General features: G+C 37.5%; 2 protein-coding genes across 3 annotated transcripts; one reads left to right on the top strand and one right to left on the bottom strand.

Annotated features, from left to right (window-relative positions):
- Positions 1-270: 270 nt before the first annotated feature.
- On the top strand, positions 271-9,107 carry LOC110776361 (SPX domain-containing membrane protein At4g22990). Of its 2 annotated transcripts, XM_056837554.1 has the most exons (10): positions 271-565; positions 1,231-1,301; positions 1,750-1,870; positions 2,090-2,401; positions 2,803-2,907; positions 3,728-4,182; positions 4,751-5,049; positions 6,622-6,812; positions 7,358-7,548; positions 8,049-9,107. In XM_056837554.1, exons 2-10 carry the CDS (start codon positions 1,249-1,251, stop codon positions 8,419-8,421), a joined length of 2,100 nt encoding a protein of 699 aa, XP_056693532.1. In that variant the 5' UTR covers positions 271-565; positions 1,231-1,248; the 3' UTR covers positions 8,422-9,107. The 2 variants fall into 2 exon arrangements, with proteins under 2 accessions (XP_056693532.1, XP_021836611.2); XM_021980919.2 differs by lacking the exon at positions 1,231-1,301 and having other exon boundaries at positions 272-565.
- Positions 9,108-13,554: 4,447 nt separating this feature from the next.
- Positions 13,555-14,933, bottom strand: LOC130467684 (uncharacterized). The gene is made up of 4 exons (XM_056836272.1): positions 14,780-14,933; positions 14,526-14,611; positions 14,242-14,440; positions 13,555-14,117 (listed from the first exon to the last, which is right to left on the bottom strand). Exons 1-4 carry the CDS (start codon positions 14,931-14,933, stop codon positions 13,555-13,557), a joined length of 1,002 nt encoding a protein of 333 aa, XP_056692250.1.
- Positions 14,934-15,946: the final 1,013 nt, after the last annotated feature.

The following is a 15,946-nucleotide window of genomic DNA, read 5'->3' as shown; positions in this document are numbered from 1 at the left end:
GAACAACGGAATACCCAATCGATAGTCTGGCCTAAACCTGAGATGGGGACTGCCCGCAACCAAGCAGAGGAGTGATCCCCTGCTGTGATTTCCATATTATTATTATTATTATTATTAAAGGAATGAAGAAGGTAACGACTCGTTGTGAACTTGTCACTAGTAGCCTAGTAGGTCTAGTACCGTACCATTACTAGAATTCAAAAAAATATTGTTTCTTTTTTAAAAAAAAGAAAAAAAAGGAGAAAATGTTTGGGTTAAATTGAAGGGGGAAGCAAAGCGCAGAGCTCAACAGCAAACGTATTAGGCGCGAGTGCTCCCCTCAAAATCTCCCACTCACTCACTCACTCACTCACTCACTCACTCCCTTCTCTTTCCTTCTTCTCCTGCCACGCTCATCAATCTCTCTCCTAAAGAGTTGTTGCATGAACACAATCACACTTTCTTGTTTAATTCCTCTTCAAATTCCCGCTTAATAATTTCTCCAGATTATCCGTAATGTCCAAACAATCCTAAGTTCTACTAAACCAGCTCAACATCAAATTCCTTCATTTTTCACCGCTTTAAGGTTCTCTTTCTTCTCTCATTCCATTTTTTTTATTAATGGCATTTTTGTTTTTATTATTGTAAAATTATGCAGTTTTGTTCACCGCAATGATATTATTTTTCGAGAAAATGTGATTTTTTAAAAAGTTATTTTGTGAACGAATTCGTATTTTCTAGGGTTCTTTTTGTTTGATTGTGATTTTTATTGATAATGAAGAAATTAGGAATTGATTTTATTTTGCGTAACTTAACGCCGCATGTCAGAATCACAACTGCGAACAAACTTCCTTTTTTGGAATTTTGTGTATTTACAGAGAAAAACTAAGAAATAAAAATAGAAAGTCTCGATTGTACTTATCAATGGTGATCATCACAGTAATGTAAACAGAGAGGACAAAGAAATGTTGTTGGAAAGAAACGAACACAGTTAATCGGCTCATTTGGTAGGCGGTAATAAGTTGCCGGAATATGAACGAGTTTATATGTATATATGGAGTAATTTCCCAAGGGAAGTGTCACGTGACAAATGAACTAATCCTTCATTGCTAATTTGATGAAATAGTTAGATTAACTTATTTTTGATTTTCCAAACTTTTATATTGTGAGGTTGTTTATTGGCATCTTCAAAACTTGATTATGATGATGTTCTTCTTCTTTTTTTTTTTTTTTTTTTTTTTGCCATGATAGTGTAATAATCTACAGAGGATGGTGGCTTTTGGGAAAAGGCTAAAACAAACTCAAATTGAAGAATGGCAAGGGTAATTTTTCTGTTCATCTCTATTATTTGGGATAATGAGACAAATAAGTAGACCAACTATTATTTGTGATTAAGAACAACGAGGCCCGTTTTTAAAATAAAATTGACTGGGAGGTGGGGTTGTTGTTCATGTCACGTTTAAAGTTCATGTTTTGTGATGTTGAAAGAATGAAAGGTGATGTAGAAACGAAGTGGAGTAGGTAGTTTAGTTACTGAAAATGGTAGGACTATGATTCTATGAATGAGTTGGTCTACATACTACGGAGTACTGTATTAAATTTATGTTGACATTTGTGGTTGATGAACGCGATGATTAATTCTGATAGTTTCCGAACATGAGTTTCATGTATTCCGGATACTGTTGTAAATATCTTGGTGCGTGTTAGACCATTTGATTTAAGCCTGTATGCTAGTTAACACCCTTAACTTTTAATCTTGGTCATGTTAAGGTACTATATAAACTACAAGATTCTAAAGAAGAAGGTCAATCAATATACTCGACAAATTGAGAATGGGTCGGGAGATCATCTTCTTGTTCTGAAGGATTTCTCGATTATGCTGGATAATCAGGTATCATATATAGATACTAAGTACATGTTATGTTTTTTGTTGCACACTTAGTATAGAAGCCCTTTTTCTGGAAGGGATTGTTCTGAACTTTTCATCATTCTATTTAGAAAGTGCTGAATAACAATTTTCTACTAGTGTCTTGATGAACTATCTGATCATTGTTTGGCTAGACAACTAAGGTCAAGTTCTTGATGTTATTATTCCCTTTTCTGTAAACAGCTTGAAAAAATTGTCTTGTTCATGCTAGAGCAACAAGGGCTACTCGCAAAGAGGTTGTCTGCTCTCAGGGAACAGCAGGACACTTCATTTCAGCAGGGAAGCATTCTTGATGTGTCTGAAGTACGAGAAGCATATCAATCTGTTGGACAAGACCTTTTGAGGCTTCTCTTCTTTGTTGAAATGAATGCTATAGCTCTAAGGAAGATCTTAAAGAAATTTGATAAACGCTTGGGCTATGGCTTCACTAACTATTATGTCAAAACTCGAGCTAATCATCCCTATTCACAGCTGCAACAAATATTCAAGCATGTGGTAATACCCCGAGTTCTGCTAATCAAAACGACAAATTCTACTTGTTGCCTTTCTGTATTTGCTTCATTTTTGCATGCAACTGTTGTCATAATGCAATTTACAGCATGAAGAATCCTTGATGTAGGAGTGGTGTAGATTTAGAACTTGTCCAAAGGGTTTTTATGGTTTAATTGATTGTTGAGCAAAGGTGCTGTTTAGCTGCTAGGGAAAGCAATGCACTGCGGCCCTAGGCAACTTCCAGATTATCTGACATTTGTCTCTGCTCGACTCGATCTTTCATTGCAGTTTCAATTTTCATTGGAAACAAAATTATGTATTCATGTAATTAATGGGAAATCAAGTGTTCCCTTCCTGGTATGTAATAATGAAACTATTAACCACCTGTTTTGTTGAACAAGTAGGGCTTTGGGGCTGTCGTGGGAGCCATATCCCGCAATCTTGCAGATCTGCAGGACAACCAAGGAAGCTATGTATCAATATATGATCAACCGCTTCTTCATCTTCAGGTCTTGCTCCTTCATTGTTTACTGTTTTCTATATTCAATGAACTATTGGTCCCTGCTTGAAATTAGAACTATACTGATGGACCTGATTTAGGAAATGTTCATCTTTTAATTAGAGACATCTACAATAACTTTCTTCATGCTAATTACATATCCTTACACATGCTTGTTCCAGAAATTTTCAAAACCTACATTACTTTTGTGTTGTTCGTTTCCAAACTAAAGGGACTTTTACTTTCTTGTGTAGTTAAATAAGCAGCCATTTCATAGAATAATCACACAAAATATGTAGTTTGCTACTTGTTTAAGCCCTTTCAGGTTATCATTCTTTGAGATAATCTCTACATGATAGTTTATGCATGGGAAAATAATATGTTGTCCTAGAAAAAAGGAGGTTAAACTTGCATCAAAACTCCAATAATTGATCAATTAGTATTCAAATTGATTACTTGAATTTGGGTTGTGTCAATTGTCCCAACTCTCCCAAGGTACTAATTTCGTATATGTTTGAGACTTGTAATCATTACAATAGGAATTGAGAAAACTCATTATTGCTTCAACTAGTAGAAATGCCAATTGAATAGGCAACTTCAATCAGATTCATCTCTTATGTAGGTCTCAATTGGAGGTTAATTGTTTGTTTTAATTTGATTTCCAATATGCACATGATAGACAGGAGTTATCAGTAGCACAATCACTCTCTGTAATTTATATTAGTTATTCACATATTTGTAATTCTTCAATGAAACGGCGTAAATAACGAGTTCAACCTTCTCTGCAAATTTCTGAACAGAGGAGTAATGTTGCCTTTCTTGACCTGCAGGATCCGGTTGTGACTTCCATTCGAGTAGCTGTAGATAGGCTGACAAATTCAACAAATTTCCTTCATTTCATGGGGAAACATGCTATGATAGTGCAAGAAGATTTACCAAGTCCACCTCAGGATGATGTTGATGAACAGACATTTGATTTAATGTCCCTTTTGTTAAATTTGATGAACACATTCCTATACATGGTCAATACATACATTATTGTCCCCACAGCAGATAGTTATTCTCTAAGCCTTGGTGCTGCAGCAACTGTTTGTGGGGCAGTGATTGGATCAATGGCTGTCGCCCAAATGTTCTCTTCAGTTTACTTCAGTGCTTGGTCAAATAAATCATATAAGAGGCCCCTTATGTGTAGCAGTGTACTTCTCCTTGTTGGAAATGTCCTGTATGCACTGGCTTTTGATCTTAACTCGATATCAGTACTTCTCATTGGCCGTGTCTTCTGTGGGTAATAACTTCAACCTATTTCTGGTCTTTGTGTATTTTTTATTTGAAAGTTGTGTTCTTCTGTTTTCCCCTCCAAATAGAGACCCCTGTCTCCTTTGATAGTTTGAAAAAAACTGCTATATTGTCCGAGGTAACTGATCTTTTTGAGATTTTTTGGTGTTCATTTAAACAAAATAATTGTTCTTGACTTGAACCACTTAGTGAATTCATGCATATTTAGGATGAGAATGAATAAGGGTCAGTGTCTCAGTGAACTAAAGTAGTTTGAGCGAGTTTAATCTAAACAACAACAATATTGGTGATCCTTAACCTTAAGGATTGTGCTTAGATGTCTAAATTTTTCATTAAAACCTCTTCAGGCTAGTCTTGTAAGTAGTAACTGAATCTAGATCTCTGTTACTATTGGGTGGAGACTAGGTGACGTTTGCAAGACAGATACTTCGGCATTTCATTAGGTTATTCATGAAAATTTAGTCAAAATAACTTATTTTAATCTCTTCATTATATATATACATTGCTTTGATTTTGTAACGGGTCTAATTCTTGGGAATTGGATGTCATTACTTCAGGTTGGGTTCTGCTAGGGCTGTAAATAGGCGTTACATTAGTGATTGTGTGCCACCAAAACTGCGCATGAAGGCATCTGCAGGCTTTGTTACTGCCAGTGCACTTGGGATGGCGTGTGGTCCTGCTCTTGCTTGTTTGTTTCAAGTCAAATTCAAATTCTTCAGATTAACATTCAATGATGACACTTTACCTGGATGGTTTATGGCGCTGGCATGGCTTGTTTACCTTGTGTGTCTTTGCATTTCGTTTAAAGAGCCTCCCAAGCCTGAATTCAACATTTTGTCTCAGGAATCGAATCGAGGTAAGAAATACCATCACTATTACTACCATGAATATCAGAATATCCTATTGCTGCATGGTTGTTCATCTAATATCTGCAAAAAAAGACCAAGAGAATCTGACGGTAAATGTTAAGTCCTCATATAAGTTCTCTTTGAATCCCTCAACTGTCTCATGGTAATATACTAGTATGTGAAAACTGAAGGTTGGTATGTTATTAAGCCAACTAACAAAGCCACAAGCTACAGGGAAGATCCTTTCTTAGCTCTATGATTGAGGAAAGTGTTTAAATCATGTATAGGCCGGGACTTACCTGTGCAAAGTGTATGTTATTGATCCGAAGGTCCATATTGGCCATTTGCATCATATGGACCTGAACCCAAATGGTTCTAGGCCCTTGGCTACTCCGCTTTGAGGATTGTTGATCACACCTGTGGAACTTTTGAAGGCAAGTGAGAAATAAAGGATCTGAGAGGAAATTGTAAAATCCAAGGTGTTGCTCAATGTGCTAGATACTCAATTAATGTTATCAAATATAAGGTTAGTTTCCCCTGATAAAAAAAAAACCATGTCATTTGGGAGATCCATTTTTCAAATGTCCATTTCCAATGGAGTCAAAGATTCATTTGTTCTTTTGGCTGTGGGATGTAATGGACTAAATCAAAATGGCTCTTATAACCTCTTCGCTTCCTTTCCATGAAGTAGAAGATGGTTGTTCGGTTGTCGTCCCGTTATCGCTTTTGGGTCAATTGGAAACAACCTCTATGCAATTGCAGGGGTAAGGTTGCGTACGTCCGACCCCCCTTACCCCGCTTCTTGCGGGAGCTTCTTTGAGGCAATGGGGTAATGACAATGACAATGAAGGTTGGTTTCCTTGATCAAAAGCCATGCCATTTGGGAGATCCATTTTGGTAACTCTAGGAAAAAGAAGCATATGGATCTCCAAGGCAGAAAACTGGTGTTCCTCGTGTTAAAATCTACTTTCCTTGGGCATCTGGACCATACTTGACATAAGACCTAAGAATTTTGTAAAATGGAAAGAGTCCATGTGGACGAACTTAATGCCACTGGCTCAATATATGATGCCAGAAGTGAGGCTCATTTTAGATGTGAACTGAAATCCTGGGAATTAGCTGTAGGTTACCTTGAGCTTCCTAGCAACCTTAGAGGCTCATCATGTGAAAAGCATCAAGTAACTCTTTCTTTTACGAAGTACTCGTATAATTTTAATATAGAGGAGTATTCCATATTTTCCCATGCCTAAAGAGTGAATATACTCTCTGATATTTTTTTGAATCATATAATTTCCGATTATTAGAACAAGTAATTCCTCTTGGTCTGTATGGCCGTTTTCCCTAACATATTTCACCAAGTGCAACATGTCCCCTAAGACCACATTTGCTAAAACTATAAAGCTAATTTGAGTCCAGTGCATCAGCTTCTATTTGAGAGCACTGCCATTCTTAAATACCCTCATTTGCTGACTTATCAAAGCAAGGTTTCATTGTCTTGTGTACTGTTTACATGTTTATTATATCTTTTTTTCTCTGCTATATCTATTATCTAATACTCCATACCTGGTATGATACAAAAGGACAAAAGACACATAACACAGCAGAGAATGGTTTGGAGCAACCATTACTTGAAGGCTCAGAGGAAAAAAAACAGGATGATGATGACGAAGATGATCAAGATTATGACCAAAATGATGACGATTCTGAAGAAAACCATAAACCTGCTACCTCAATTGTTGCAGCTTATAGATTGCTGACGCCTTCTGTCAAGGTATGGAGTTCAGCTTTTTTTGTTTTCTGGTAATTAGGCCAGTAAATGTACACCTTACCAACAGTGTAAAGTATATCGGCCCTTGGACTCATTATCAGAATACCTGTGCTTGCATCCCCAAGTATGGTATTTAAGAGGGGTATGCGTTTTAAGTCAAAACTTCCAAGGCAGTGTAGATTTCATCTTAAAACAATCTCATGGCATTATGTAACCGATACCAGTCATTGTTACTTTCAGCATCAGCATATTAGTAAAATCAGTGGGTATTATGAAATAATATTGGGAGTTCTTTTCAAGACCATTGAAACAAGTGAAAGATTGAGCTGTGTTAACTCCCCTTGTGTGTTGGGTTCATCACTAGTTCTTTCATGAAGTAACACTTTTCAGGAAAAATGAATAGATGATTTGCTTCTTTTTTAGATAACTGCTGTTTGTGTAGCCAATCAAATCAGCTGGAATTTTGTATGCTTCTCAATAGTAGTTCTCTTCTTTGATTTCATTGACAGACATCTAAACTTACAAAATCATCTTTTGCCTAAAATCAGGCTCAATTATTGATTTATTTCATGCTCAAGTATGCAATGGAGATACTACTAGCAGAATCAAGCGTCATTACAGGATACTACTTCAAGTGGTCTACCAGCTCTGTGGCACTTTTTCTTGCATGTCTTGGGCTAACAGTTCTCCCAGTCAATGTTCTAGTTGGAAACTACATCAGCAATATGTTTGAGGAAAGGTAATCATCAAAGGAAACCTATTATGTTAATTGTTGTTGCATATCCTTAGCTCATTGTTGGCTGTCTTCTTGATCATTGTTTTAGTCGGCACACCAGAAAATATGATAGACCTAGATGTTTCTCTTCTATTGACTGGAAATAATTCAGAGTTTCCTACACAGTTCTATATTATTACACATGTAAGTTAGTTCATTCTGTTTTAAGCTGTTTTCCTACTTCCAACTCTTAAGCGCCTTTTGTGAAATCCACAACGATAGATACAGTATTATGACTAATTTTCTATAACAGTAAAGATTAAAATGTACTCCATATACTGGTAGGCTCATGTCACAATTTCATTAATACTTGGGTAGTAAATAATGCACTACATAGCATATTATAAATCTGGTAAATCATCTTCAATTATGAGTCGAAGCATTGTGAATCATCGCATAATTTTCAAGGACGACTTTCATTTACTTGTGATTCAAAACTAATTCATTTGGACTACTTGATGCAGGCAAGTTTTGTTGACATCCGAGATCATTGTTTGCATAGGAATTGTCCTGAGCTTCAAGGTTGGATTCCCGTATTCAGTTCCGCAGTATGTCATTTCAGCAGTCATCACATTTGTATCTGCTGAAGTACTTGAAGGTGTTAATCTATCACTTTTATCTCGAGTGATGTCGTCGAGGCTAGCTCGTGGGACCTACAACGGAGGACTGCTTTCTACAGAAGCAGGGACCCTAGCTCGAGTAGTTGCTGATGGTACGATAACTCTGGCCGGGTTATGGGGTGAAAGCAGACTTTTGAATACTACTCTCTTCCCTTCACTTCTGATATGTATCTCCTCAATTGTAGCCACCTGCTTCACTTATAATTCTATGTACTGAATCCCTCCAAAAATAAAGCTTAAACGCGTCATATATGCAAGGAAGTTGTACAGCTCAAATGATCATTATGAGTTGATAATCAATGTTGATGAGACATAGGGTAAAAGCTTGTGATGATGAGCTTAATCCGGTCATGGTCTTGTTTAGCATATGTTTCATGTTCCTCATCACCTTAATTATAGTGTGTAAAGCAACCTTGTATAACGGACTCGTGAAAGCACTTGGATGTATTCTCAGGTAAGAACTGCTTGCGCTGATTAATCAACCAACAGAATTCTTCAGCAGTGCAGGTTTGTTGCGCCGATGAAAGCACTTATGTTGCCATGTTGTCAGATCGACAGTGAAGTCTAAAACGCTGATAGGGGAAGATGATAGCATTTAAGCTAGAAAGATGTTAGCATCCTAGCAGAATACATGGAAGACATATAGCTAAAGACCTAAAGTTTCATACTTGAGTTAATTTTTGTAAATGATTCTGTATTATTTTGATGTTTAATATCCCAATTGGAAAGTATAGGGTGTAAATTCTTACTGTTAAGAGTTGTTTTGGTTATTTTTTACACGAAGATTAATCAAACAATAAAATTAAGGGTTGTATGTCATCATAGGGTAATAATTGACAATCGTATTATTCTGTATTAAGTTTTTGCAAGAGTCATTAGGAATTCATAGCTTGTCCAGGACTCCTACTGTTCTCATTGCCAAACCCATGTAGAAGATACCTTACATGTTCTAAGGGATTGTGTTGTTGCTAGTAATGTGTGGAACACCATTCTGTCCCCCTCATTTCTGGTCGAGTCTAACTTCTCTAATCCAGGGTCTTATATTGGTACTCACTTGTGTCCAATATGGACACAAGTCACTTGTGACAAAGACTTCCTCGGTCTTATAATGGTCTAAAATGGGATTTGTTTTTCCCATTTTTGTGCTTCGAGATCTGAAAACAAAGGAATAGGTTTGTCTTTCAAGGTAAAAACCATCACCTCCTAAACATTGTTATTTTAAAGGCCACCAACCTGCTATGGAGTTTTTCAACTTTAACCCTCAAGTTATTACCACTCCAACGGTCAAGTCTATATAGGGCACTATCCTTTCCATTAATTTGAGAAATGTGATCATGTGAAAGTTGATGTTTCAATTCCTTTGTGAACCATGAAACTCCCTTAAGTATTGCAGGAGTATTTACAGATCATACAGGGAAATAGTTGTTGGGTTTTGCAAAATTGGTGTATGATATGTCTCCCCCCTTCATGCGGAGCTTCTAAGTATACAAGGAAAGATAACCAAGTAGCGGACGGATTAGTTGAGAAGTGTAGAAGGGATAACTTCGAAGTGAATGTAACTAGGACCTTTCCCAACTAGGGGTGAGCAAAAATATTCGAATAAATAGATATCCATATTTCCAATCCGTTATCCTGTTGAAATATCCGATTTTTGGATATCCGATTCGATAAAATCGGATTGGATACCCGATCCGAATTTTTAAGAAAAAAACTAGATCGGATACGAATCACGATTTTTAAGATTTGGATATCTGGACCCGATGCGAATTTTGCTATTTCGTAAAAAAAAGTTTGGAGACTTAAGTAACAACATAGAAAGTTACGTACTCTGTATGATATAAATAAATTAACAAGAATATAAGTGTATAAGATACAGTACAAAAGAAAATTATCGAATTTAGTTCTTTGATTATACTAAAATACTATATTATTTGTGATTAATAAATATTGAAATACGTACCAAAGAAAAATAAACTTTATGCGAGTTATCTTGCATACTAAGGTTATTAAATTTATAATTATCGTGTACATGATTTTTGGATACTAAAAGTATAGTTAATTTACTAAGAATTTATGACGATTATTAGAAGAAGAAAAAAAGAATAAAATAGCTTATACGCAAGGTATTAAGAATTAGTTTTGGATAAATTGGATTCGGATTATCCGATTTTTTGATCCGGTTAAACCGGATTTCCAAAACCAGTATATCCAGTTAAATCGGATTGGACACGGATCATGATTTTTGTGATCAGAAAAATCGGGTATCCAATCCGGTTTATAAATCCGGACCGGATATCCGATTTTTCTCACCCCTATCCCCAACCCCCTAGTTATTATTTGCATAATTTACTTTTGGACTGTAATAGGCTATATGCCTCAGACTCTATTTAAGTTATGTGATGGTACCGTATTTAACCAAACAAAAAAAATGAACTCGAATCCAACAGTATTTTATTACAACAACTTAGAACCCGGCCAACGCACATATGAAATTAAATTTGTTTACGGTGTATTATTAATTACCCGTAAATGATAATTTATAAATAAGAATTATTTTCAATGAAATAAATTTACGATAGCGTATCAATCGTCTGAATTTAAGCTAAGGTAGTATATCAATCGTAAATTTCGGTTGATTTCAATAGTCATTTTGCATATTAGTTTTTTTTTTTTTTGTGAAAAAAGCATGACTAAAGACTAAGTTCCGGCATTATGCCTATTACAATCCGCTAATAATAAGTTCAAGCAATAACTAGGTGGGATAGGCAAATAACCAGTTACATTGATTTCAAAATGACAACTCCTCGCCTTTCGTGCAAGAGCATCCGCAATCTTGTTCCCTTCTCGACCGATGTGGAGTAGTCTAATGTCTTGGAAAGACTGGAACAACTCCCTACATTGATGTACAATACCAAAATACATGTCAGTTTCAATATCAATCCTATTGATGAGATAAGCAACTCTTTGTCAATCTGTGAAGATGATGATACGTTGTAATTCTCTTTTAATGCGCACAACAGTCCTTCCCTAATCCCTATCAGTTCCGCTTGGAGAGCGTTAAGGGTATAAGTCTGTTTTTGAAACCCCATGTAGCCAATTACCTGCAAAATCTTGTAGTACCCCTGCAACACTTGAAGGACATGTAGAGTTTATAAAGGAGGCATCTACATACACATGGACAAACCCCATACAGTGAGTACCTCTCTGAGTGGTGGCACTCGGCTTTTCAATTGGGCTTATTGTATTCTTAGCAGTAATGAAGTCCAGGGCTAACTTACAGGCTCTTTCTATTAGTGTATTGGGGGATTGACCCTCTAACTTATTAAACACGAAGTTATTCCTTTGTTTCCACAGTTCGAAACTTACAAAAGCAAAAAGGATACTCCACTTGATCCCCCTTTTACTACTACTGTTTCCTAAGTTATTCCTAACCCACAAGATAATATCCCCTTGAGTCAAATGCCGCTCTATATTTAGGCAATTCCACACCCCTTGCGCAACTACACAGTCACGCATGACATGAATTGAGTTCTCCACTTCCTGATTACAAACTAAACAACTAGAATCCTCCACTATACATCTAAGCTGGAGCAACTGACAATGTGAGATTCTATCCCACCATAACAACCACAGGTAAAATTGTATTTTGGGAGGTAGTATGGTTTTCCAAATCCAAACTAAATTTTGGTGGTTCTGATTCAGAGTGGATGCTGTATAAGCTAGGGCAGAAGAGAACTTCCCTTCAATGACAAAGGGGGAAGATAGGGGTATCAGTATGCGTTGGATTTGGATTTGGTAAGGAATGTATTCTGTGTAAAATATGGGCAGGTATGGAGACAGACAGATGATCAAAGTTCCAGTTTCCATCTTGAATACAGGAGGTCAGGAGTCTAGTATCCTCAGAACTAGTTAAAGGACCCAATATGAGACTTCGAAGGGTGCCACTTCCCACCCAGTTGTCATGCCAAAGGGAGATACTATCCCCCTTACTTATGTGCCACAGACTATTCGAAGCAAGAAACTCCCAACCCTTCCCAATAATTTTTCACACAGGAGAACCCTTTCTAAAGCTAGCAACATAATTATTATGCACATACTTGGAACTGCTAGGTTAGTAGGGCCCATGCACATCTTCCAACCTAACTTAGCCATGGCTACGGTGTTCATGGTTGTGTGGCTTTGAATTCCAAGGCCACCATTCTCCTTTGGCCTAAAAGTTATGTCCTTCCCTACTAGGTGAATTTTATTTCTCCCCCTCCACCTCACCCCATAAGATATTGTTGCATATTTTATCTAGATCATTAAGGGTAGACATTGGCAGGAAGGTAACTTGCATATAATAAGTGAGAATGGTATTAAGAGTGGACTTGATTAGGCACAATCTACTGCTCTCGATAAGAATTTAGCTTTCCAGTTTGCAAGTCTCGATCTAACTTTGTCAACAATAAATTGGACATCTTTCCTGTTTGGTTTTTTGTGGGAGATTGGGATCCCCAAATACATTCCAAGGTTCTCACTTTCCCTCACATTCAGTGTATCCTGGAAGAGATCTTTGGTTTCCTGGGTAGTATTGGGGGAGAAAGTTAGTCTGCTTTTTTCCTCGTTAATCTTTTGGCCTGACACAGAACAGAAGAGATCAAGGGTGTCTCTTACAGCGTAAGCAGTTTTCTCATCCACTCTACCAAATAGGATTAGATCATCTGCAAACAGTAAATGAGAAATAGGTACTCTTTTTGCTCCTACAAGGAAAGGGGCCCAATCTTTATTGGTGCATGCTTGGGTGTTGTCTGCAGAGAAGGCTTGGAGGCAAATATTAAAAAGGTACGGGGACATGGGGTCACCCTGTCTAAGCCCTCGGGAATGGTTAAAGGTGGTTGACTTCCTACCATTTATAAGGATGGAGGAAGAAGCTTTAGGCACACAATCCATGATTAGGTTAACTGTATCAAAATCGAGACCCAAATTAATTAGGCACTCCCTCACAAACCCCCATTCAAGCCTATCATAGGACTTTTCGAAATCCAGTTAGGGAGGTAGGGTTTTAACCTATTAACAATGATCTTAGTCACCACTTTATACACCGTGTTACACAAACTAATTGGCCTAAAGTGTTTAACTAGTTCCGGTTTTTACTGTTTAGGAATAAGACAGATGAGTGCATGGCAAACGTTTTGGGGTATCCTACCAACCCTAAACCAAGACTTGATGTGATTACAAATTTCCTAACCCACGATATCCCATGATCTTTGGAAGAAAATTGGATGGAATCCATCCGGACCTGGTGCTTTGATTGGTTTCATGGAGAACAGTGCGTTTTTAACTTCCAGATCCGTTGGGATGTGACCAATGTTTATAATGTCGAAGTGTGGAAATTTGGATTCATCGGCGGCTGATTAGAAGAATATAGATCAGTGAAGAAAGAATGAACTAGATCCCTAATCTCCCCTTGGGTAGTAAACACTTGGCCCACACTGTTGTTCAAAGATCTAATCCTATTGTTTTGTCTACCAATAACAACGAATTTATGAAAAAATGCAGTGTTACGTTCACCTTTGGAGAGCCATTCTATTCTACTCTTCATACGCCACAAGCATTCTTCCTGGACCAGGATATTTAGAAGGTCGTTTTGCAGGGACCTTTCCAGGTTAAACAGAAAGGGGGAGTTTGGATGTTTTTGGAGGCTATTTTTGGTTCCTTTTAACCTAGCTAGCACATGTTTTTTCCTTTTATAAAGATTTCCAAACTCATTGTGATTCCAATCTAAAATCTCCTCTCCTACTTGGTTTAGTTTAGTTCCTAGATTCTCACAGACTCTACCCCAAGCACCCCTTACTACACCTTCGAATGATGGTTCCATGAGCCACATTGGCTCGAAACGAAACGGTTTATTGCCAAGAGGAGGCAAAGGGTTGTCTAAGGTTAAAAATATCGGACAATTATCAGACGTAACCCTAGGTAGATGAGAGAGACTAGCATTGGGGAACATCCCTACCAGTGGCCCAAGCCCGGTCCAGACGTTCTAGAATTGGGTACTCACCTCTACGGTTTGTCCAAGTGTACTTAGGCCCGTCGAACCCTAGGTCTAACAAATTGCAGGCATCCATAGTATTTGCAAATAACTGACTATGGCATCTGTTAATCAATCTTCCCCCTAACTTTTCAGATTGGGATATAACTTTATTAAAGTTTCCTAGCATAACCCATGGTACATTAACTGTATTTGAAATTTGAATTAGCTGATCCCACAATTGTTTCCTCAAATTAAAATTAATATTAGCATAAATTGTTGAAAGATTTTTTTTTTTTAAGTGAATCTCTTACCTCCACCAGGCAGTGAACTCCTTGGGCATTTTCATTGACAATATGGACATTAACCCTAACGGGGTTCCATATCAGCAAAATACCACCTGCAAGACCGATCGGTTCAACCAAGTGCCAAGAGCTATAGGGTATGTCACGCAGAATGGAATTTGTATGGTATCGGCAAGTTTTTGTTTCGGCTAGCATGATGATATCAGGGTGATGTTGCGAGATGAGTAGGTTTAGGTTTGGTTTGAAGCCTCGTCGGGAAATACCCCAGCAGTTCCAAAATAACATTGACATGTTATATGGAAGGTATGGTTTCCTTTTCAACACCTTGAGGGTGTCTGACTCCACTTTTGCTAGTGGATCTACCTCTTCCCTTGTTATCGGACACATCCACCTTGTTCTTTTTGGCACCATCACCATGTTTAATGCCCGTGGGTTTTTTTGTTTCTATTCCCCCTCCCCAATTGAGGAGAATTTTCAGCTGCTTCAACATCGGCATTATATCCACCAAGAACAGCTCGTTGGTGTTTTCCAGAACCTTTTCCGTTAGTGGTAGGAATCTCAAAGTCATCATCAACCGCTCCTTCGGTAAGAGTGTCAGGTCTAACCATGGCCCGAGCTGGTGTCAGTAGCGGAACCAGAAATTTTACTTTGGAGGGGCCAACCGGGCAAGACATTATATGTTATGTTTGTCCAAAAAATAATTTTACACTTTATTTCACATGATATTTCGAAAATCAAAGTAATATTATATTTACTTTTTCTCTTAAGTTCCACTCAATACTATACCCCGTATAAATGTATAAACCAAGTAACTAACCAATTGTGTGAAACTGTGAATACTTTAGAAGGATAGAGATAAAAGTTAAGACATTTATTGAGTATTACAGATTTCCACAAAGTGCATCTATATTATAAGAATGATTAAAAGCACAAAACAAATAAAGTAAAAGCGAGTAGAAAAACAGAAAATAGCACACTAGTGGAAAAAATACCTGTTGAGGGGGGCATTTTGGGCTTATTGAGGCGAACAAGGCCCGCTTCGACAGACGTGGCTTCAACAGCTCACATAGCTGTTGAGGCGGGCTTTGTTCGCCTCAACAGGTGGTCTGTTGTGGGGGGCTTTCAAAAGCCCGCCTCAACAGCCCAAAACCAAAGCGAAAAAATAAGGACCTGTTGTGGGGGGCTTTACAAAAGCCCGCCTCAACAGACACCTCTGTTGAGGCTCACTTTTAAATGCCCCCCTCAACAGACCTGTATTCTTGCGCCAATACCTGTACATTGGCGCCATAAATTCATATGTTGTCGAGGCGTACATTAAAAGCCCCCTTCAACAACATTATTTTTTTTTCCAAATTCTTTTAAAATATAAAATAGGTGGCAATAACCAAATCTATATATATACACCATTGAGTATTGAAACCTGTACACGC

This window comes from Spinacia oleracea, chromosome 2 (genome assembly GCF_020520425.1).
Source record: "Spinacia oleracea cultivar Varoflay chromosome 2, BTI_SOV_V1, whole genome shotgun sequence".
Lineage (NCBI taxonomy): Eukaryota > Viridiplantae > Streptophyta > Magnoliopsida > Caryophyllales > Amaranthaceae > Spinacia > Spinacia oleracea.
This window is presented reverse-complemented; position numbering and strand designations above follow the sequence as displayed.

Excerpts from the sequence above, each read along its gene's own strand:
- LOC130467684 (XM_056836272.1), bottom strand. The coding sequence starts at position 14,933 with ATGGTGATGGTGCCAAAAAGAACAAGGTGGATGTGTCCGATAACAAGG. Across the intron at positions 14,612-14,779 it reads GTTATTTTGGAACTGCTGGG|GTGGTATTTTGCTGATATGG; the intron begins GTATTTCCCGAC and ends TCGGTCTTGCAG. Across the intron at positions 14,118-14,241 it reads CACTTGGACAAACCGTAGAG|ACAACCCTTTGCCTCCTCTT; the intron begins GTGAGTACCCAA and ends TTTTAACCTTAG.
- LOC110776361 (XM_056837554.1), top strand. The coding sequence starts at position 1,249 with ATGGTGGCTTTTGGGAAAAGGCTAAAACAAACTCAAATTGAAGAATGG. Across the intron at positions 1,302-1,749 it reads CAAATTGAAGAATGGCAAGG|GTACTATATAAACTACAAGA; the intron begins GTAATTTTTCTG and ends GGTCATGTTAAG. Across the intron at positions 7,549-8,048 it reads AGCAATATGTTTGAGGAAAG|GCAAGTTTTGTTGACATCCG; the intron begins GTAATCATCAAA and ends TACTTGATGCAG.